Source organism: Corythoichthys intestinalis, chromosome 10 (assembly GCF_030265065.1).
Source record: "Corythoichthys intestinalis isolate RoL2023-P3 chromosome 10, ASM3026506v1, whole genome shotgun sequence".
Taxonomy (NCBI): Eukaryota; Metazoa; Chordata; class Actinopteri; order Syngnathiformes; family Syngnathidae; genus Corythoichthys; species Corythoichthys intestinalis.
In genome coordinates this window covers 43,964,404-43,987,686 of record NC_080404.1, presented here as the reverse complement: position 1 = coordinate 43,987,686, position 23,283 = coordinate 43,964,404, and the positions used below count along the sequence as shown (strand labels likewise).

Below are 23,283 nucleotides of genomic sequence, written 5' to 3'. Positions count from 1 at the left end.
CATCAAGGCTTCCAACGCAGTTTGGGAAGTTCCACAGACGCCAGAAATCTGCTACGGTTTCCCACTGGCTGGTTGTAGGACACGGCAAACAAATCGAGCTAGAGGGCTTTGCAGATCTCGGACAAAACGCTGGACGCAGTGCTCGACGCCAGTTTGAAGCTAGCCGCCACAGCTAGCTGGTTTTCACCCGAAGCTAGAAGAACTCTATGCAAAGTTGGACAGACCGCCTCGAAACCGTCTATTGCGTCGCCTGCGCCGCAACATTTGTATGATCAACATTTATTCAATGTTGATGAGCTGAAGATCCACATTCAAGCATTCCATCTTGCATTGTTTATTTTTTCTCCGTTAAACTAGACAAGAGGAAGTAAAAAAGCATGCCCCAAGTGGCTTGGCGGTGAATTACAGAGCAACGCGTCACCTGGCCAGAGAACCATCGAATGTCGAATGATACCGTAGTCGCTGCGACGTCACCGCAACGCGGGAGCATAACTCAGGCTTTAGAGGCGACCCGTTAAATGTAAACTCCGTGTCAGTCAACCTGGGAAATTGCTTTCACACACAAGGGCTACCAATTTAAATACCCGGATTTTAACGGTGTTCAGGTATATGTGAAAGGGGCTTGAGTATTGTACTGTTTTACTGTAGTTTTACTTTTAAACCACAGACACAATGTAGAACACTTTGGCCTGCAAGTGACCAAACAGGTATGTCGATGTGACTTATGAAGCTTATTAAGAGCTTGATTTCAGCAACTTAGAGGAGGTCGAGCTGCTTATGCTATACCGTTACTTACTGCAATGGACTCTACTTAGTGAAAAACAGAAAGCGACTGGATTGGGTGTGTGCCTACTGTAATTGAACTTATACATTTTACCATTTTAGTTTAACTTGTAAGCAAATTATTATTAACTACATAGTCCTAATAATTGTACAATGACGACAGGAAAAATAAATAAGTCACACATCATGTAAATTTTCAATTAACCTAAGTGAGACAACAGCTCCTCTTATTAGCAAAACAAAAATTTGTAGGGAAATTTGACAGCTGTTACACTGAGAAAAATACAGAACTCACATCGAAAGTTACGCGAGTCGGGTACATCGTAACCCAGGGACTACTTGTATTCAGTAGACGGAAGTTAGGCTCTTAACAAATAGTTACATGATTAGAATGCAATTAATTTACATTAATCAATTTTCTAAATTATAAGCATTACGCCTATTTATGAAATTTGTACTTGACAAGTCAGACCAATAAGGCACATGGTAGCTTGACACAGTGCAATACTTTACCAGAATGGATGCATCATCTGCGCCTGTTTCCTCAATCCCTTCTTCATCTCCCAGCAGCCACTCTGTCACGGCAATAACACCCGCTGGTACCTGCTTCCACCGTTCGAAAAGGTGACACAAGAGCCTCACACCGACATCCAGGGCTACAGGAGGACACACTGTCACACCTGCCACATCTGTTGAAGCAAAATTTGAAAAGCTTAACCAGAGTCAGACAAGGTTCCAGGTTCATCCATATTTTTCTTGGTGTGGATTACCAACAATTGTGCTTGAGTCTACATTTGACCTTTACCTACACGTTGAGGGGAGTTTCTACGAATGAGAGGAACGGTGAGAGGACTAAGGACATTCTAACGTAAACAGGCTCAGAGACACAACAAAGTATGAAAAGTAAGCAGAAGGGACAAAACCAAAAGCTAGGTTGAGATAATACATACAATATGTCTAAGTTAATATTAGCTTTGTTAGCTTACTTAGCTGCTGTATATAACTAGTAGTATTAGACAATAAAGAGAACAAATATTAACTTTTACGTTAAATCTGAGTACATTATGCCTTACCTCGAATTAGATAATCACATATAGTATGCAGGTCACCTGGCTAGTATTCCAAACGTTTCGCTATAGACTTCACTATCAGCTGACTGGAAACAGAGCGCGGGGCAGCTCCGTAGGGGGTCTAATTTCAAAAACATAAAATTCAAGTATTTTCAAAACCAAAGTCGCTAGCGACCTAAAACCAAAACAGGCACCTCCCTTAGGCATATATGAGTCTCCATGAGCAGCGGCATCTAAAAATTCAAAGTCGTTCCCTAATAAAATCCCAATTATTTTTTATATATAAGTGTAACAAAACTTAAAATGCCTATAACATTCTCAGATTTTACGCTAGGTGCACAAAAATCACCAAATGCAGGGATAATGACCTATGATTTCAGGATTAATAGCTATATTTAACTAATTTTTTTTTTTTTAATTTAGTGCAATCTTGACATACGTTTTCAACAGCTAATAAATTACTCAATTTTCACATCAGAAACTTAATACTTGAGGAAAACATGCACAATCATCTTAATTTTACTCAACAAAAGCAAGTTTTGCATTTTTGTATGTACAATCACAACTTATTTAGATAAATTCCGCTGTCACTATTGCCTCAGCACGTCTTGTTGGCCATCTAGCCCTCGTCATTTTTAGATTGAAATGTTAAATAAAACACGCAAAAGCCATTTTTTGTATGAACACAGAAATTTCTAAACTACTTTTTTTTTTTTTTTTTGCCAAAAAACGGGCAGCTGGCCGAAAATTACCTGGTCATTGTATGGATACAAAATCCGACATGGCGACCATCACTAAACAAAGAGCTTTTAAAGTTGAAAATTCTTGTAAATAAATGCGTAAATCTCGGAATGTCTATAGATATGAACGTAAAGGATCTAGATCAGGGGTCTCCAAACCGGTCCTCGAGGGCCGCTGTGGGTCCTGGTTTTTGTTCATACCGATCAAGCACAGACCTTTTAACCAATGTGATTTCTACTAAAACAAGCAGCACCTGACTGCAATCAACTGATTACACTTATAAAACACAAGACTGGTGAAAAGGTGTGGTCTTGTTTTGTTGGAGTGAAATCCTGCACCCACTGCAGTCCTATGTGGAATAGTTTGGAGACCACTGGTCTAGATCAGGGGTGGGCAAACTATTCCGCAATGGGCCGCAGTGGGTGCGGGATTTTGTTCCAACCCATCATGAGGACAGCCTTTCACCAATCTGGTGTCTTACAAGTGCAATCAATTGATTGCAGTCAGGTGCTTCTTGTTTCCACTGCAGCCTCACTTGTTAAACTATCTGTGGTGAATCAGTTGGAACAAAGACCAGGACCCACTGCGGCCCTCAAGGACCAGTTTGCCCACCCCTGGTCTAGATTCTTGATTAAAAGCCAAAAACTGGGCAGTTATAATTCATTTTACTTAAATATTTCAAGCTTAAGTTACGCTAATTTTTTCCATTTTATTGTTTTCAAAACGTTTCAAAGTGCATGCATGGTGCTATTTTGTATAATAGTTTACCTTGAATCCTCGACCAAGTCACTGTTGAGACACTATTGCCTGCTTGTATGCATTAAAACTTTCGTCCTGTTTCCACCTAAATCCGGCGTTAGAAGGCAGCGGGTGTTTGAGTTTATCGCAGTTAAAGCTACATGATGCTCTGCCTGGCCCAGCTCCCTACGGGAAGCCGTGAATGTCTGTAGGAGCTGTCTCGTCAACTGATAGTGAAATCTATGGTTTCGCTTATTACAGCTTCATTCCATAATGGAATACATTCATTTTCCGTCAAAATTCTAAACACAACACTACTCAATGACAACTCGAAAACTTTGAAGAGTTTTTTTTTTTTTTTTTTTAAACACCAATTCATTCAAAATTAAAAACTAAACCGTCAGAAGTACAGACGTATTCACAACCTTTGCTCAATACTTTGACGATGCATTTTTAGCTACTATTTCAAACCTCACGACAAAAATACTATACCTACTGAAACAACTATTTTGTCTTAATTTATTCTCACTGAGTGCGAAATTCACTTAAGATGACCATCGTATCATTTGGGCCGAATTATGTTAGCGCATGGTGTTTTTGCTTTGACCATTGTCACTGCAACTTAAACCCGGATAACGCTATAGACATCAAAAGGTTTGCAGAGTCACAAGTCCAAACATTACCACTATGAGAGAAAAAAAGAAGGGGTGGGGGTGCAGAGGTTTATAGCACCCCATCAGCACATATACAGTAAAGCACACCCACATAGTGATGGGAACCCATATTGATTTTCCTCTAGAGAACAGAGGCGTAAAATCAGTGTCTGAAGTCTAAGCAGGCAGTCTGTGAACATTAAATGCGTCTAAATGTACAGTATTAGAGGAGATTTAGCACTTTAAGAGCTTGAGTGACAAATTCTTTTATTTACCAAGAAGCCACCTCTTCTCAGCCTTGATGTTAAGGTCCATTTACTGCACCGCCTCCAAACAAAGGGTCAGAAGAGCTGCATGCACTTCTTTTTCCACATCTTGTAATGTGATTTCCTTCCTTAAGCTTTCGGCGTTAAATTCTTGTTTCTCAAGGAGATTGTCTTTCCACGGCCAGCATGAGTGTTAGGTGACTGTACCAGTGTGTCAGTGCATGCATGTGCACGTGTGTGTGCACACGCTGGGTGAAGGAGTGTGAAAGTATATGAGCTGGTTATTGTACTGTATATTTATCTGCACTGAAACTATTTTTAACTTGATTTTGCAATTACAATACACAGCCCTTGATTTCCTTGAAAGAAAGCTTTTATTTAGATGTTTTGTGTAGGTTGTTGTTATTTTTTTAGACCTGAGGAAGTTTTAGTCCATGAATAAATAAAGGTTTCCAACAATTTCCAATGAACATTGACAGACGAGCACATAATTGTTAAGTCTACAAGGACATCAACATCTTCATGATAATAAGACACACTCAGCAAGAAGACAGCACATTATTTGCAATTAATTAAACTTACTTGGACGCCACAAACTCAATGTAAAAAGTTTTCCAAGATTTTAAGAAGACACCGAGTCAGTTCTCTAAATGCTCACGCGAACGCTATGCTAACGCTACAAGTTAGTATAGTGTTTGATGATCACTGAGCACAGACCTAAAGCCTAAAGCAACATGGCATAGCCAAGAGCCAAGATAAGAAAGTAAAACTGACCAAGCAGCACCTGACACGTGTTTCACATAAGGAGCCTGGAAAGGGCACACGCTTAAGCCTGTGTGGTTTTGCGGGGGGAGGCGCAGAACGTCACATGAGTGACACAACAAAATACTGCTAAAATGCGTGCTAACTACACATACGATAAGAAAATATCACACATTGGAAACTTAGGACGGAAACTATGGCGAATTTTTGACTCGTTCTCGTCTCGTCAGACAACAACTGGCATCCATGTTGTTATGTTTTAGTCTCAGAAGACACGTTTTTAGCTAGTCATTGTGACGTCATCGTCATGAAAAAATTGTTCTTGACGAAATATTTTCGTTCTCTTCAGCATTGACAAAAACAACACTGATTGCAACAGTAAACGAGTACAGTAAATGTGTACTTGCTAATTTTCATACTTTTTCATACACAATCAGTTTAAAAAGTCTATGTGCATTAGAGGCTAGTTATGTTACTCCACAAACACTAGCAGTATTAGCAACTCATGAAAGACAGCAACTGCTGATTGTAATGTAGACCCTTGCAAAAATTGTAAAATGTTAATTTTGTTTAATGAGAAAATGTTTCAGCCCTGAATCCTTAGTATAGTATAGATTTTTACACCTTTGAAACTATTCTAGAGCTGAAACGAATACTCATGCAACTCGAGTAACTCGGGTTTAAAAACTGATCCGAGTAATTTTATTCACCTCGAGGAATCGTTTAATTTTGCCAGCTCTAAGCATCACATTTTGCCTGGACTACTTTTAATGCGGGACAATGCGCTGACGTCACGTGCGTAGAGGAAGAAGCAATTTAAAAAAAAAAAACCTTAATGCAGCCGACAGCCGCTACAAACTACGCCGATGTTGCTAAAAACTACGCCCGCATGATGCTACGGTGGTAGCAGGTAGTGTCTGATGCATCTCATAGATAACACATGTATGTAGAACTAGATGCGAAATGACAAGACTCGGCGGTGTTAGTAAACACCTGCCTGCTTAAAGCAGTAGACTTCTCAGCACTAATAAATAAGATTAACGTTACTGTCACTCGTTCACGTAACGTTAGCCCTGCGGAGGGCTAGGTTTCTATAAATTATGACCACTGTCGATGTGTGGCTAACGTGTCTTACATACTGGCTTTATTTAATCTTTGAAAACTTAGCATTGTAGAGTGATGAGGGTGTAAAATAAAAAGTTAATATAGCTAACTGTCAATTTTAGCTCAGTAGTCATTTCTGGATAAAACACCAAGTAGCACTGGTCCCTAATGTGCTCCAATACAGCAGGTATCATACATTTATTTACACTGTAAAAACTTAAAATCCTATCAGGACTTACAGTTTAGACTAAACTTAAAACTTAACTAGAACTTAAAAATAGCTTGACACACATGGAAATTCAACTGAAACATGTGGGAAATACACTTAACTTTTAAGTGATGTGCGTTATCAAGCATGATGACATTTTTAGGTAAGAAATATGTTTTTTTTTTTTTTTTTTTTTAAATAAGATCCAGGAATTTTGTGAATGAAAGCAGTGAATTAGTCTTGTAGTCACATCATAGATGGAATTGTTGGCTGTTTTCAACAATGTACATCGAAAATAAAGACATTGATTGATTGAAAATGGTTCAATATTAGATGAAATGTCTTGATTTCTCATGTATATTTAAAATTGCTCTTTACCTAAAAAAAAAAAAAAAAATGTTTTATCCAATTACTCGATTAATCGATAGAATTTTCAGTCGATTACTTGATTACTAAAATATTCGATAGCTGCAGCCCTAAACTATTCTAATATTAAACCGAAAAAAAGGCATGGTAATTATGTTACGCATAGTGACGTTACCATACTTTGCCCTGAAGTGTGGGTAGAGAAAGAAAAAGTGTAGAGAGAGAAAGCTGGACTAAATCCGAAACAATGTTTTGGGGTAATTAAAATCACGTCTTTGGTGAGATTCCTTTGAGAACTGCTGCCCAATAAGATTGGAAGTGACATGTCACAGATCTCACCAGTACAACAAAGACAACATCAACAAACCAACCACAACAATGGCCTTCACACGGGAAACTTGTTCTATCTCACACAAGCCGCTTTGGAGCCGAGAGACCAGGAAGCTTAAGTGTGAGATACAGAGAGGTGTGAAACAAAAACAGTCTTTACAACTCTGACTTCCTTTGCTTGTTGTTGGTGAACACTAAGCAGACCAAATGCAACAATCTTGACACCGAGAGGAAACGTTAGCTAAAGAGGAGTGAAAATCAACATGACAGTAAGGGTTTCAGGTTACGATGATGGTCTGAGCTCACTGCAACAGATTTATAAGTCACTCGCAAAAGTATACATAATCAATAACAAGAGACTCATGACAACTCTTGAAGAATTGCATTTTGAAAAAGGATGCATGTACAATTAGTCGCCGTGTTACGAACGGGTTCCGTTCCTACGTTGGCGACGTTATCCGAATTTCCGCGTAAATCGGAATTAAGCCTTTCCGTACTCCTAAAAAGACCTCCTGAACCTCAAAATAACTATCAAAACACATGTATTACACAGTATGTCATATTAATAAAATTAAGTAAAAAAAGATACTGTACAATGCTGGTCGATGGTGGAAAAGATACACCGAATATGCCAGCTAGTTCACAAGTGGAGACACAAGAGTTCCTTGTTTCACTGATTTTTACTGTAGTTTGCTTTTACGTCACAGACACACCGTTGAAAACTCTGCTAGTGTACAAACAGGTAAGTCGATGTGATTCATGAAGCTTATTTAAAGCTTGATTTCAGCAACTTAAATGAGGTCGAGCTGCTTATGCTACACCGCATTGCACTCTACTGCCGTAGTAGAAAACAGAAAGCGACCTGATTTGGTGTGCGCTCACTGCAATTAAATTTATAAATTTCACCATTTGAATTTAAGTTAGAAACAAATTATCATTAACAATACAGTCCTAATATCAATGCACACAAAAATAAATAAGTTGCGAATCATGTGAACTTTCAATTAACCTTAGTGAGACAACAGCTCCCCTTATTGGAGAAACAAATATTTGCATGGGAACTTGACAGCTGTTAGACTGAGAAAAATACAGAGCTCAAAACCAGTGTCACTTGAAATCTGAATACTTTCTTTCAGTAACGAGTAATCTAACGCGTTCATTTTCGAAACCAGTAATCTGATTAAAGTTAGTTTCCTTAGTGTCTGTGCGTTACTATTTTGTTATTGCCTCACAATGCATGTAGAATGAAGAATATTGTAGTCATGTACAAAAAGCATTTTGAATAGAAAATGTAAGAAAGGTCTGCGATACGAGTTCGTTTCCATGGTAACTGCTCAGTGTACTTCCTGTTTTGGTCTCGAGTCACACGCGCTAAGTGTTTTGGGACTGAGAAAGTCGTGTGCACGCTCGGGTGCACATTCGAGCCAAGTGCAGCCACCTGTGTAGATGTGCAAGGGAATTTTGATCTGTGTGTTTCCATGAATGAACGTGAGTATTTTTCCTTCATTTTGGAAGGTTCCAGCGATAGGGTGGTCCTGCTACATGCGCAGTTATTTCGTAGCTTTGCTGTTGCAAGGGCGGGTAGTCATCGGCGAGCATTATTTACATCATTTCGTGGTGCGCATTTATGCCGTGAGGTGAAGCGTTCGTTTAGCATCTTTGGGATGTGTTGTAAGTCCGACTGAGTGTATAGTGCTTATTGCCGCCACGTTTTGTGGCCAAATTGACCTCATGTGTGTACGCCATTACTTCCGGAAGGTCCGCGCGCATCCGCGCCCGCCCCAACCTTGGTGTTCATTGCTCTGTGCAATTCATTTATGTGTTGTTGATTATTGTGCAGTCAATTTGCATTGTTTCACATTGGCACCGATATGCTGTTAACCCTAAACCCTAACCTGAAATTCAGAATTTTTGACATTAGGCTTAATCTTCGAGTTAGGGATGTTTAATTAGTCAGTGGAGTTAATTTCAACAAATTGCATGCAGTTTGTCAGGTATTTGTTAGTTTCAGGGCTCCGGAGTGGCCTAGCTAGCACGAGTCAATGGTGGTTGAAATCAACTCCATCAACTAATTAAACCTCCGCTAACTTGAATAGTTAAGCCTTATGTGAAAAATTCTGATCTTCACCTTTAAATAAAATGAAAGTAAATTACATGCGATTATGTATTTCTTTCGTCATTCTTATGTTGAGGCGGAAGGGAGAAAAATTGGTAAAAAAAAAAAGTAACCGATTCTTTAAAGTACCGATTACTTTTAAAGTAACTTCGTTACTTTGATAATAAAGTAATCAATAAATTAACTTTTATTACTTAGATTACTTTTTTGAGGCGTAATCAGTAATTAAATTACTTTTTCAAATAATCTGCGACAACACTGGCTCAAACCCTAACCCAAACTCTAACCCTAAAAAAAAAAAAAAAAAAAAAAAAAAAAAAAAAAAAAAAAAACAACCGACTGGAGACAAAATGGCGGACGAGACTGGCGTCGTAAAGTCGAAATCACCTAAGTCGGGTACGTCATAGTCCGGAGACTACCTGTACACCATTCCTTCAAGTCACTCTCTGATGTAATACCCAATTTCATGCTATAAAGGTCACAGATATATTTTCTTTAAAATATGGTTGAGAAAGAATGGTCAGAGAAGTCACTGAATACAGCAAACATATCACTATACACATGACTGCACTTGTTCGCTTGCACTACTGATGCACTTGTACAATTAATAAAAGTAGCACATGCTTTGCGTTTTAGTTTGACTTCATAAAGACGAAGAAGGAGGTTAAGAGAGTGCGGATGGGACATTTGTACGGTAAATAGGAAAATACTAAGAACCAAACTTACAATAACTGAGTACCAAGCAACAACCTCCAGTCTTATACCAAAAATGTTATGCGCACCCCCGTGTAAACAAAAAAATCAGACCCCGCCCCCTATAAAATACAACGCCAGACTAAATCAGAAGCTAAATTTCTGCTGTTCTGGTAAAATAATATTAGCCTCTTTCACACTAAGTCAACATCTTGCTTGGTATCTTATGTGTATGGGATTTATGTGGGATAGAGTGTTGAATAGGATCTACGAATTTCCCGTATTTTGTGGTAGTTTCTGGGATGTAACAGAGACGAAACAACACCAGCTGTTTCTACAGTGTTAAAGTTTAACGCCCAAGGCTCACTATTTGGAATTCCGTCTTGTACAAGTACACACACTGCCAGCAATAAGTCTCTTTGGTGGATGTCTTGATGTTATACTGTATTGTATTTACAACATACAACTGCAAACTACTGCTTTAAAAGTGCTCTGGATTTTAAACATGGTAAAAGTTGAGAACTTTGGTATGCAAATATATGAATAGGGCAGAAAACAGGTGACTTGAAGTTCCGCTCTGAGACTACTAATTAGGCCAAATTTCAAAAGAGTCCAATATACTTGTGTGATACATCATTGGAAAGCTTAAAGCTCAATTTTCTAGGGGAAGAAAAATTTTGAACAAGAGGGCCTTTAAAAAAAAATTATTATTTTTTTTAACAGCAAAACCCTAAATGTGAGAGCACGCGAGAGCAGAATTAAAGACTCCACGATTTTAACGAGATATTATCGCGCACTTACTTCTTTTTGATCCAAAAACTCCATGTAGCATGTATCACTGAGTGTCAAAACACAGCTGTGAATGGCCACAGCTGGATTTTTGGGAGATTTTCTTGGTGAAACATGGTAATATAACAAGGGTCGTGATGCAGAAATAGCAGACCTCAAGGAGTGGTCGAGATTTTCTTTTTCATATATTTACCCTTTTAAACGTTGTTTTTCAATTTTTCTTTGTTTGGATCGATAATTTATCATCCAACATATCAGAGAAAATGCGACGGTAACAAAAAAAAAATACAATTAAGCGATAGTTATGAGGTAGATAGCTGTGACTTTTTTACGGACACCATTTTTTCATTGTGACATAATTTGTTTAAGTTTAAAATATGCGAGTGAATAATTTTTTTAAAAAACGAAATATTAGACATCAATTAATGATTCTAAGCTAGAAATGACAGACATTTTACTTTACATTACCTTCGTTTTATGGCTGGGTTGAAACAAAAGTGGTTGAGCGACGTCTGTAAATGGGGGTTTCCAGGGTAAGACGGACAAATTAAAAATAGGTCGGGGGCTTAATGCACCATGAATCTTCTATAGCAGCATATAGACATATTGTTCCATCAAACACAAGTTGTTTTGGCTTAAAATACAGCAGTTTCTTTTTAAAGAGGAGTGCAAGAGCAGAAACTGCTTTTTCAGTCTTGTCTGTGTTTTCCGCAATCAATATTTTCAAATGTTACAAACAAAACTAGAGCTGAAACGAATACTCGAGCAACTCGAGTAACTCGAGTTAAAAAACTGATCCGAGTAATTTTATTCACCTTGAGGAATCGTTTAATTTTGCCAGGCCTAAGCATCACGTTTTGCCCGGACTACTTTTAATGCGGGACAACGCGCTGACGTCACGTGCATAGAGGAAGAAGCAATTACAAAAAAAAAAAAAAAAAAAAAAAAAAAAACCTTACTGAAGCTGACAGCCACTACAAACTACGCCGACGTTGTTAAAAACTACGCCTGCATGATGCTAGTGCGGTAGCAGGTAGTGTCTGATGTGTCTCATAGATATCGCATGCATTTAGAACTAGATGCGAAATGACGGACTCAGTCGCATCTGAACGGCGTCAGTAAACAGCCGCCATCTTTAAGAAGTAGACTTCTCAGCGCTAATATACGTTACTGTCCCTCGCTAACGGAACGTTAGCCCATCGCAGGGCTAGGTTTCTATTGATTATGACCACTGTCGATGCGTGGCTAACGTGTCTTACATACAGGCTTTATTTAATCTGTAAAAACACAGTGCTGTAGAGTGATGAGGGTGTAAAATTAAAACTAGGGCTGTCAAACGATTAGAATTTTTAATCGAGTTAATTACAGCTTAAAAATTAATTAATCGTAATTAATCGCGATTAATCGCAATTCAAACCATCTCTAAAATATGCCATATTTTTCTGTAAATTATTGTTGGAATGGAAAGATAAGACACACGACGGATATATACATACAACATACTGTACATAAGTACTGTATTTGTTTATTGTAATAATAAATCCACAATGGGCATTAACATTCTTTCTGTTAAAGTGATCCACGGATAGAAAGACTTGTAGTTCTTAAACGATAAATGTTATGGTTACAAGTTATAGTAATTTTATATTAAAACCCCTCTTCATGTTTTCGTTTTAATAAAATTTGTAAAATTTTCAATCAAAAGTAGAGTTAATATAATAAAAATAGAGTGACCAAAGTCTAAGTTTTACGTGTATTTTGCATAGCTATTTTGATATGGAATGCCAGTTCATTTTGCATTGTTGTTAAACTATGTCAGAGTAGGGCCTCATTACTATAGACTGAAGTGCTTTTCTTTTTGTGAACATTATTTTTTTTGGGAGAGACAGCACAACAAAAATAATATTCCTTTCACTAAATGATACTTACAGTGAGGAGAACAAGTATTTGATACACTGCCAATGGGTTTTCCCATTGGCAGTGTATCAAATACTTGTTCTCCCCACTGTATGTTTGTTGTGAAGGAGTTGCCAATAAACGGCGCGGTCCAAAGAACGCCTGTGTCCACTCGCCTTTACTGTATAACATATATCTGTACATATCTTACCCAAAATACAACAAGAGACACATAATTGCCACTAAAAGAAAGAAAACTTACCGAAATATGTGTGGAGCACAAATAGCAATCTGCATTGCATTGTGAATACAGCATAAACGTCTCACAACTACTAATTCTCCCACGTTTAGAAGAAATAACATGAGTATGGAACGGCGCTGCCCCCAAGCGGCCGGTGGCATTCTCTTCACTCTTATTAATGTCCATAAACGGCCTCATTGTAATCTGTTTGAAGCAATATGCGAGATGGTCATTCACCCAAGCGCCAGCAGAGGGCGGCAAAACTCCATAACAACAAGTAAGCGTTTCACTGTACTGTCATTTAAATCTGTCTGAGCGGGACATCTGCGTTAATTGCGTCAAATATTTTAACGTGATTAATTAAAAAAATTAATTAACGCCCGTTAACGCGATAATTTTGACAGCCCTAATTAAAACATAATAAATCTGTCAGTTTTAGCTCAGTAGTCATTGCTGAATAAAACACCAAGTAGCACTGGTGCCTAATGTGCTCCAATACAGCAGGTATCATAAGATTTATTTTGAACACTGCAAAAACTCAAAATCCTATCAGTACTTACAGTTTAGACTAACTTAAAACCTAACTAAAACTTAAAAATAGCTTGACACAAATGGAAATTCAATTGAAACACGTGGGAAAAACACCTAGCTTTTAAGTGAGGTTTGTTATCAAGCGTAATTACATTTTTAGGTAAGAAATGTATTTTATTATTTATTTTTTTTTCTTTTATTTTATAAGATCTAGAGGTTTTTTGAGCGAAAGCAGTGATTTTTTTTTCTAGTCACATCTGAGATGCAATTGTTGGCTGTTTTCAACAATGTACATCAAAAATAAAGACATTGATTGACTGAAAATGGTTCAGTATTGGATTAAATGTCTTTTTTTCTCATGTATATTTATAATTGCTCTTTACCTAAAAAAAAAAAAAAAAAAGTTTTATCCGATTACTCCATTAATCGATAGAGTTTTCAGTCGATTATTCGATTACTAAAATATTCGATAGCTGCAGCCCTAAACATAACACAAAGAGACATTGGAAGAACATGTCTAATAAATGTTAAGATTAGTTACTGGTCGTGGTATACGTAATCATTTATGTTGGATTTACCCTGCTAGTGTACTAGTTGAGTGAGCGTCCTGCTGAACTAGGACAAGGTCTGTTTAATGAATGTCCTGATCCTTAGGTCCCTTTACTATCATTCAGCTGCATCGCCTGCTGTTAATGAATTAACTGAGAGAAAGGACGTGTGAAAGTCAGATGACACAAAAGCACTTGTGCCTTTACAGTAAGCAAAGTGTGTTATGTTATGAGCCGTCTGATAATTCACTGGGTCAAAATGGCCTGGAAAATGCGGGCGTGTCAGCTGCGTGTCCTCAAAACAGTGGGTGAGAGATTCCCAGACAGTTCATATATTCCTGCGCAATTATTTATAATTACTTCGTAATCATTTTGCGCTTTTATTTGCTATGCTATCACAACATTATATCTCAGTGTTGTGACAGTAAACAAATGGAAAATTATAAATGTGAGCGGAAGATCTACAATAAGCTCTGGTCTTTATTCACTTTGCCATCTAGTGTTTCCAATCGCATTTCAATGTAATACCGTCTCATAAACTCGTTCCAACTACTAATTCCTTTGTGCTATATATAAATAAAGTTATCCCTTTGTTCCCACCCTTACACTGCCACTGCTGGAGGTCCAGTGAGACGGAGCAGAGTTTGATTTCAGACCCAATTAGCCTAAAGGTATTTGGCTAGTGATGGTTACACGGATGGTTGTGTTAGTGTGGGAATAGGTTCAAACGGAGTTTAATAATTGTTCAAGTCATTGACAATCGATCCTTTGTCTCTCAAGGCGCTGGGAAATAAAATCTGATCGAAGTCCTAAATGCCCTTTCACGCTTACAAAATATATTTGAAATAAAATGACAAATGTCTTTTTTTAATAGGTGGTGTGAATTTGTCTCTGTAGTACATATCAAAGGAGAACAAGCATTGTATCCCACTGAAACAACTAACACCTAAGACTTAATGAGAGGTAATAAAATAAAAACACCCAAACTACAAGCAAACACGTATCTTCACGGTAGTCTGACAGAACATCAGGGGATGAGAAAGACACGCAAAAAAGAAACACACAATTGGCAGCCAACGGACGCAAACGCAGAACCAATAAATTGGGCTTTTCACTTAACCCAGCATTGAACATTTAAACATAAAACTAGAGTTATTAGTCCATTTGTAACCTAAGACAAATTATTAGTGTTGAATGGTGTTTTGCTGTGTTTTTAAAAAAAGCCTTTTTCACATAGCCTGAAACTCCAGGCTCACCGCTCTTCCAGCTATAGAGTCTGGGACCCAGCTCCTCATTGGCCTCTCAAGCCTGAACGAAATCATCCATGCAATCAGATTTGTTTATTTGCGTGACGTGTTCTTAACGAGCAATCCGATTGCACCAATCCGTTCGTTCTGGCTCGAGAGGCCAATGAGGAGCTGGGTCCCGGACTGTTCTCCCGGTGTTTGAAATATACAGGGAGAACAATTTGGCCGTGCCAGGCAATGTGACAGCGGCTCTAACCTCAAAACGGCTGAACTTAACTCATTTGCTCCCAAAAGCGTATAAATATGTTCTATTTTTAATTGTTTCAGTGTCCCAAAGACGTATTTATACGCCTTTTATGTTTAAAAAAAATTTTTTTTTTTTTTTTACAAGAGACATTTCTGGGTTCTGAATCAATTTAGCTCCAAAGCACAAAGCTGAAAATTCATTTTAAAGCATTAAAACTGGCCACTGGATGGCAGTAGCGAATTTGGTAAGACCCGCAAACCGATTCAACGGCAACGAATGAACGCATGGCTGGGCCGCCGGCGGAAGACGGCCGAATGGAGAACAACCTATAGGACGCCCGGGATGCCAGGCGCTGGACGACCGAGCAGAACAACCGGGACCACCAGTGCAGCGGACGATGCCGTTGAATCCGTGCTGCTTGCCGAGCAGACCCCGCAGAGACAAAAAAGAATCCATCTTTATGAGACAGGCGGCGATGAGGGAAAAGTTTAACCGGCTGTCGCGGCCACAACAGCGTCATCTCTCAGTTAGTTATGTGTAAATAAATTGTTACTTTGTTATCAAAAGCTCTATTTGTCTTGTTGTTTATGTTATTTTGTAAAAGGAAAACATTTTTCAGATGTCTGGGATGCAACTAAAGCAAAAAAGAGCTGTGTTAAACTATGTTTGAAATGTATGCTTTCACAAAAAGCTCAATTTGTTTTTTCATCAGAAATTAGAAAATTGCTCTAACTAAGCCATTTTCTAATGCTGATTTCTAAAGAATGGAAAAAGATATTACTTTTTTTCCTGCTGAAAGAAGAGAGTCTAACCTTTCTTTTGGTGGGTTCCATGTTTATATAGCAATAGAACAGAATTTTCTGCGGGCCTTGCAAAATCAGTCAAAATCCAGTAAAACAGCCTGGAGCGAAGGGGGTTGCACCGGTGAAAATGGCTGGGAGTGAATGAGTTAATGAGTGGATGGGGAACGGACTGCATCAAGCAATCGGTATGTCGCGTTATTTTGTAAATGTGTGTGTGATTTCTCTGATAGCTTTTTTGATGGTAAAGCATTCAGCATGAAGTATAATTCAACAGTGTAGCCTATAATACAATATAACCGTTTAATGGCCACAGCTATTTTTCTGTATATGCTTGCTTTATTCTGTGTCGTTACTGCCATCATTAAATCTTAAATGTTTCATTGGCATAAGAGCAGTGTAGCTTAATGTGTGTGTGTGGAGGGGGTTGCATTTGTGCGTGAATGTGTTTTTTTTTTTAATGCTATGGAAAAAGGAACCCGAAACCTTGAAGTAAACACTTGTTTTGAGTAATTATGTCACAGCAGCCATTAACAATAAGATATCTTTTTAAAGCGTACTGTTCAAGCTTTAAGTCATTTCTGTTGCAGTGACATTTTTGCACAGTGGTCATACTGATATTTGAACTTCCTTGTAGTTCTTAGGTTGCTATACAATTAGCATACTTAACCTATTAAGCTACATAGATACACAGTTTCAAAACCAAGGAAAAGGTTAGATAGATTGCGCAAATATATTGTAATAACCTTTGTATAAACTGACTTGTCTATTTACAACTGAGATGAAACATGGAGTGGTTTATATTTAAGCAGTAACTAGAATTGCAGCTTCCAGAACCTTATCTTCTGTTCAATAAAAATTCTTCCTCAATGATATGTACAGGCTTGAGGCTATGTTTAACGAGCACTGTAAAGGTACCAGTAGTGTAATAAATATAAAGGAACAGGGCAGTAGTTGACAGAGTCATATCACTTTATTTCCAGGCTTAATCAAAAAATCATAGTCCCCAGACTATTGAACTAACCTAACCTAGACCTTTTAGTTCTACTCTGCCGTTTTTTGTTCTCAGTATTTTGTAACGCATTTATACACATCTAATTTCAGAATGTCAGACAAGTTTAGGCTTAAAAAGTGGAGAGACAATATATTTTTTTTAAATTCAAGGTTTCTGTGGGTTTTCATTTTAGAGCCAGTGGAATGGGATTTCTTTTGGGTTTTTGGGTGCTTTCTCATTTACTAGAAGAATGTGACTTTCCTGGCCTGGTCATACATTCAATTAAGAAGACCGCATTACAGTGCTACATTCCTTTTGTGTGTATCACAAAGGTTTGGAATGTGATTCCATATTTCTGGAGAAACTGAAGTCATGTAGCATTTGTACTTCAGAATTCTTCACTTTTTTTTTTTCATCTGTCACGTGATGTGACAAGTTCATTTCAATCCCTTTCTCTAAACACCACATCTAAAACACGGTTACCTAAGTTACTAGATAGCTTTCGTTAATCATTTTAAGCGCTCTTGTTATTTCAACAATGAGTGTGTACCTGCACTAATCAGATGAGTTGGTACATTAGCAATGAAGTCCGAAGCACAACTGCGAACTTCCTGGTCTTCATCCTGCAACAGCAAAAACAGACTCCTCCACAGAGACAATGTGCTGACCAGACCTGGGCAAGAAAAAGTGGACACAAACAAAAAAAAACACAACATGAAGTTTTGTCAATGTTTTAAACCCCTCAAGATGGTTCGTGGTTCAGAACTCACCAAGTTGTAGCTCAGTCAATAGTGTGCTTGTTGCATTGACCAACACCTTGGCAACAGCCAGCTTTACATCGACAGGCTGTTCCTCACTGCAGGATGAGCACACTAATGCACTCCACTGAGGTAAGCAAGCTGTTATACTTGCACCCTGCATATAAAATGTACTGTTGTTCAATAAACTGAAGACAGGTAAAACATTGTTATTTATTGGTTAACAACTCAATGGCAGTGAAACAACTAAATACCAGCCATCCTAGTTCAATACATTTCATGTCTATCCATAGACTTCACAATCAGTTGACAAGACAACTCTGACAGACATTGCCTTCTTCTAGGGGGCCGACCCGGGCAGAACGTTGAGTTGGCTTTCACTGTGATAAACTCAAACACACGGTGCGTTCTAACGCCGGATTTAGGTGGAAATAGGATGAAGGTTTTACTGCATACAAGCAGGCAGGAGTGTCTCAAGAGTGATTTGGTCGAGGATTCAGGGTAATTATTATATTAAATAGCACCATGCATGCACTTTTAACTAAAAGCTCTTTGCTTCATGACGGCCGCCACGTTCGATTACACAATTGCGTAATTTTAGCTTGAACTATTGACGTAAAATGAATAATAACTGCAAGTTTTTCTGCTTTTAACCAAGAATCCAGACTGCTCTATGTTCATAACTATATAAATTCTGGGATGTACGCATTTATTTACATGAATTTTCAACCTAAAAAACTCTTTGTTTTGTGATGGCCGCCCTGTTGTATCCATATACAGTAGCGTAACTTTACATTCAAATGATCAGTTCATTTTCGGTCAACTGCCCGTTTTTTGGCAAATAAACTAGTCGTTTAGACATTTCTGTGTCCACACACACAAAAAAATCGGCTTTTACGTGTTTTATTTTGTGTAACATTTTAATCTAAAAACGACGAGGGCTAGCTAGCCGGTGTTCTGTCAAATTTTGCACCCCATCAGAAATTGTAACTTTGTGGTTCTGCGAATACGCGTAATGTTAAAAATGGCCCCGAATACAGCGGTTCCAAAGTAAACACTACAAACTTTCTTTAAAGAAAGGAATATTAATTTACATTTGATCATGGACAGACAGGTAGAAAAGTTTTCCTCAGACACATCCAGCCATGTTAGCTGCACACAAACAACAACCGACGCTCTCTCACTGTTAACGTCTTCGCCGTGTCGTTAAGCAATAATTTACACCATTTTGGTATTGTACATGTACATTTATGCTGTAACTTGTTTATTTAGCACCTTTGGATAACATTCAGACATAGACTTCATAATATAGTTACATGACACGGGGCGCAGGGCCGATCCATAGGGGGCCTATTTTCAAAAACTTAAAGTTCAAATATTTTCAAAACCAAAGCTGCTAACGACCTAAGACCAACACAGGCACCTACCTTAGCCATATATGAGTCTCCATGAGCAGCGGCAACAAAAAGTTCAAAGTTGTTCCCTTATAAAATCCCGATTAATTATTTTTCATATAAGTATAACAAAATGGCTATAAAATTCTCAGATTTCACACTAGATACACAAAAATGACCAAATGCAGAGATAATCACCAATATTTTCGGGATCAATAGGAATATTTAACATATCATACAAGTTTTTGCCCAAAATAGCAATTTTTTTTCAATAGCTAATAAATCACTCAATTTTCACATCAGAGACTTAATACTTGAGAAAAACATGCAGAATCAATTATAATTAATTTATAAATAGATTATTAATAAATTCTATATGCCATCACAACTTTATTATGGAATAGAATAGCCCTTTATTGTCATTATACAGTTGTATAGTTAGCTATATAGTTGTAGTGAATGAGGATAGCAGCTGCCTGATATAAACAGAGTTTTTCTGGTGAAAATTCTTGTGAATAAATGCTTAAATCCCCAAATTGTTCATAGATATGGACGTAAAACAGTCTCGATTCTTGGTTGAAAGCAAAGAAAAAGTGCAGTTAGCGTTTATTTTACTTAAATATGTCGAAGTACACTGCTACTCTGTTAGCGAATTAGGCTAGCGGCCGCCTGACGTAAACAGAGCTTTTCTGGTGAAAATTCTTGTGAATAAATCCCAGAATACTTCATAGATATTACGGGTGTAACGGTACATGTATTCGTATTGAACCGTTTCGGTACTTGGTGCGCGGTTCGGAACTGACGCGTACCGAACGAGTTTCTGACGTAATGTAACCCTTACTTTTCGACGCTGTGAGTCGATCGGGTTACAGTTTCTTTGTGTAGATTATATTTACTCTGTCTCCTCTACTATGATGAGGACCAACACGGTAGGACAGTAAGAAACGTCAACGGTGCGACAACGTGGTCGCCGCGAGAACGCAGTGAAACGCGGCCGTTAATCAGCCAAAGCACACCAGTCGCAGTGCGGCCGCGTGTTCAGAAGCGGCTCAACACGACGCACACGAAAAGAACGGCAGAGTTTATTATTTGACGCGAGACGCGGCCCTCCTGCGTCAATACTACTAGCTAGCAGACCGGAAGTCACTCGTGTAAAAATACTGTGGATCCGGTCGATTTTCAAACTAACATGCAATCGTAACCCACTTTTTGAGTCCATCAGATCTCTTGAGTGGTAGATCGGGCAACAGTTGACTTGTCTTTGTTGATTTACAGTTGTCTTCTCTGCTATAATAATAACAAACACGGCCACGTGTTCACTACAAAACCTTCCTACCCCAACAAAACAAGTAGGAACTAATATTCACATAGGAACTAAAGTTATACAACATAAAATATACAATATAAATGAATACTACATTACATTTGTAAAATACAAACACATAATAAAATAAATAATAGCCCATTTAAATAAAATAAATTGAAATGAGCTAAAACACCTGTAATTAAATAAGAATAATACAGAGATCCTGCTTACACAATTAAATTTATTAACTTCTGTGTGGCGCTTTAACTTGAGAAAATCCACCAATAAAGCTTTTGAAAACCGTTCATAAGAAAGAAAAAATTCATTGAGGCATTTCATTTGTAAAATATATGTTAAAATCTTTGTCATTGGGATTGCTTTTCTCTTTAGCACAGGACTTCTTTTTTTCTTCTTTCTTTCAGAAAGAAAGCTGACCAATAGGCGGGATCTGAAAGGCAAATTGTTGTTGGATTATTATCATTAAATACCCGCTACTTTTTGAGCAGAATTCTAGCTTTTATAGGCTTCCTATTGTTGAAAGCACAAAAGTGTGTAATAAACTAGCACATTTATATTTTGCATTTTGTTTTCTTACTGTACCGAAAATGAACCGAACCGTGACCTCAAAACCAAGGTACGTACCGAACTGAGATTCTTGTGTACCGTTACACCCCTAATAGATATGGACGTAAAACAGTCTTGAGTCCTGGTTAAACGCAAAGAAACCGTGCAGTTAGCATTTATTTTGTGTAAATACGTGGAAGTACAATGCTACTCTGTTAGCGAATGAGGGTAGCGGCCGCCTAATGTAAACAGAGCTTTTCTGGCGAAAATTCTACTGAATAAATGCTTAAATCCCTGAATTCTTCATATATATGGACATAAAACAGTCTCGATTCTTGGTCCCCAAAAAAAAAAAGTGCATTTAGCGTTTATTTTACGTAAATATGTCAAAGTACAATGCCACTCTGTAAGCGACTGAGGCTAGCTCGGTAAGTCAATTTTATCAATTGACCTTTTTAATTTATAATTGGACACGCTAACGAACTACCTTCAAGTCAAACTGAATAGCGAGCTGAAGTGCAATGAAGTGCAGCCATCAAAAGATATGATAGAAATTGCCAAAAGTGCTACATACAATTATAACAAAAGTCAGTTAAATTTTAGTAACCACAATGTAGCTGATGATATTGATTGTTCTTTGAATGCACCAGGTTATATGTTACAATATTACAAATAAATTCATATTATTTTAAAAGTAAAAGCACGCTAGATACAACGTTGTAAGATTACTCACCAATTTGTAAGGGCATGTAAGGGCTATTTGTAAGATTGCCAACGGCCTCGGGTTGACAGGTATGTGCATGGTACGAAAAATATAATAATTACCTTGAATCCTCGTACAAATCACTCCTAAGACAATCCGTCCTGTTTGTACGTGGTACAGCGTTCGTACTTCTTCAAAAATCCAAGCTTAAATCCAGCTTGGACATAAGCGTGTGCGGATTTCGGATGACTATTACTAAATGAAGCTCAGCCCTCTATGCCCACTAGAGCTGGGAATCTTTGGGCACCTAACGATTCGATTACGATTCAGAGGCTCCGATTCGATTATAAAACGATTATTGATGCACTCCCCTCCTTTTTTTTTTTTTTTTTTTTTTTAAAATAAATGTTTTGTACATTAGTTACAAAGTTGCTAAAAAATCCTCACAGGCTAAACCAAACTACTATTTCAGTAACAAGTTAGCATATAACAGTAAACAAATATACAAAAATAACAGTAAATAAAATACTCCAATCCCCATTCTGTATGAGCAGTTTTAAACTACATTCAATTAATTTAATGTTGTGAATCAACTATTACAGTTGTTAAAATTGCTCCCATTATTCCATAATTTCCCCTCTGTCTACTTTTGTCAAAGTTTTAAAACTATTTCATCATTTAAAGATGGATTCAAGACAAGATTCTGCCGATTTAGGAGTATTTTAGAGAAAAAGTTAATTAGGTTCGCTACAAAAGCCTTCTAGAGAAGTCACTGCTTTAGTACTGCTTTAAGATGGCGGCTGTTTACTAACGCCGGAAAGTCTGTCATTTCGCATCTCGGTTCAATAATAGATGGTCCAACACCGCCTTCGTCTGTCAATTTGCATCTAGTTCTACGTATATATGATATCTACTGTAGCCGTATGTTTGTAGCAACTAGCAACTGGGCGTTGTTTGTAGCGGCTGTCGGCCGCAGTCAGGTATGATTGTTTTTTTTAATCTTGCGGCATGAGTTGAACATGATATTTACTCTCGGTCCGTTCCTCATTGCGTTCCAAAGACCGCGCTGACTGTGTTTCACTTCCGTTTTACCTGGTATAATTCAATAATCGGAATTTAGATGTTTGTGAATCGTTCTCGAATCTTCCACGGCCGAATCGCGAATAATCTAAGAATCGGAAATTTTTTCACGCCTCTAATGCCCACAATAGTAACATCGGAATTCAACTTAAGTGAACTCAAGTGATTGCATATAGAAAAATGCAAATTTTTCTAAGTGAATTCAAGTGATTGCATATAGAAAAATGCAAATTTTTCTTTTGTTGAGTAAAATCAAAATGATTCTGCATGCTTTCCTCAATTATTAAGTTTCTGATGGGAAAATTGTGTGTTGAAAATATAGGTGATTATCTCTGCATTTGGTGACTTTTGTGCA

The 23,283-nt window shown here is 37.8% G+C and overlaps 1 protein-coding gene across 1 annotated transcript in view; it reads right to left on the bottom strand.

Annotated features, from left to right (window-relative positions):
- Window positions 1-23,283, bottom strand: part of thada (THADA armadillo repeat containing) — a 167,672-nt gene that overhangs the window by 8,903 nt on the left and 135,486 nt on the right. Inside the window, exons 35-37 of the mRNA XM_057847681.1 lie at window positions 17,894-18,038; window positions 17,674-17,796; window positions 1,297-1,472 (exon numbers count right to left, since the gene is read on the bottom strand). Coding sequence (XP_057703664.1) covers window positions 1,297-1,472; window positions 17,674-17,796; window positions 17,894-18,038 — 444 coding nt within the window. The remainder of the gene's footprint in view (window positions 1-1,296; window positions 1,473-17,673; window positions 17,797-17,893; window positions 18,039-23,283) is intronic.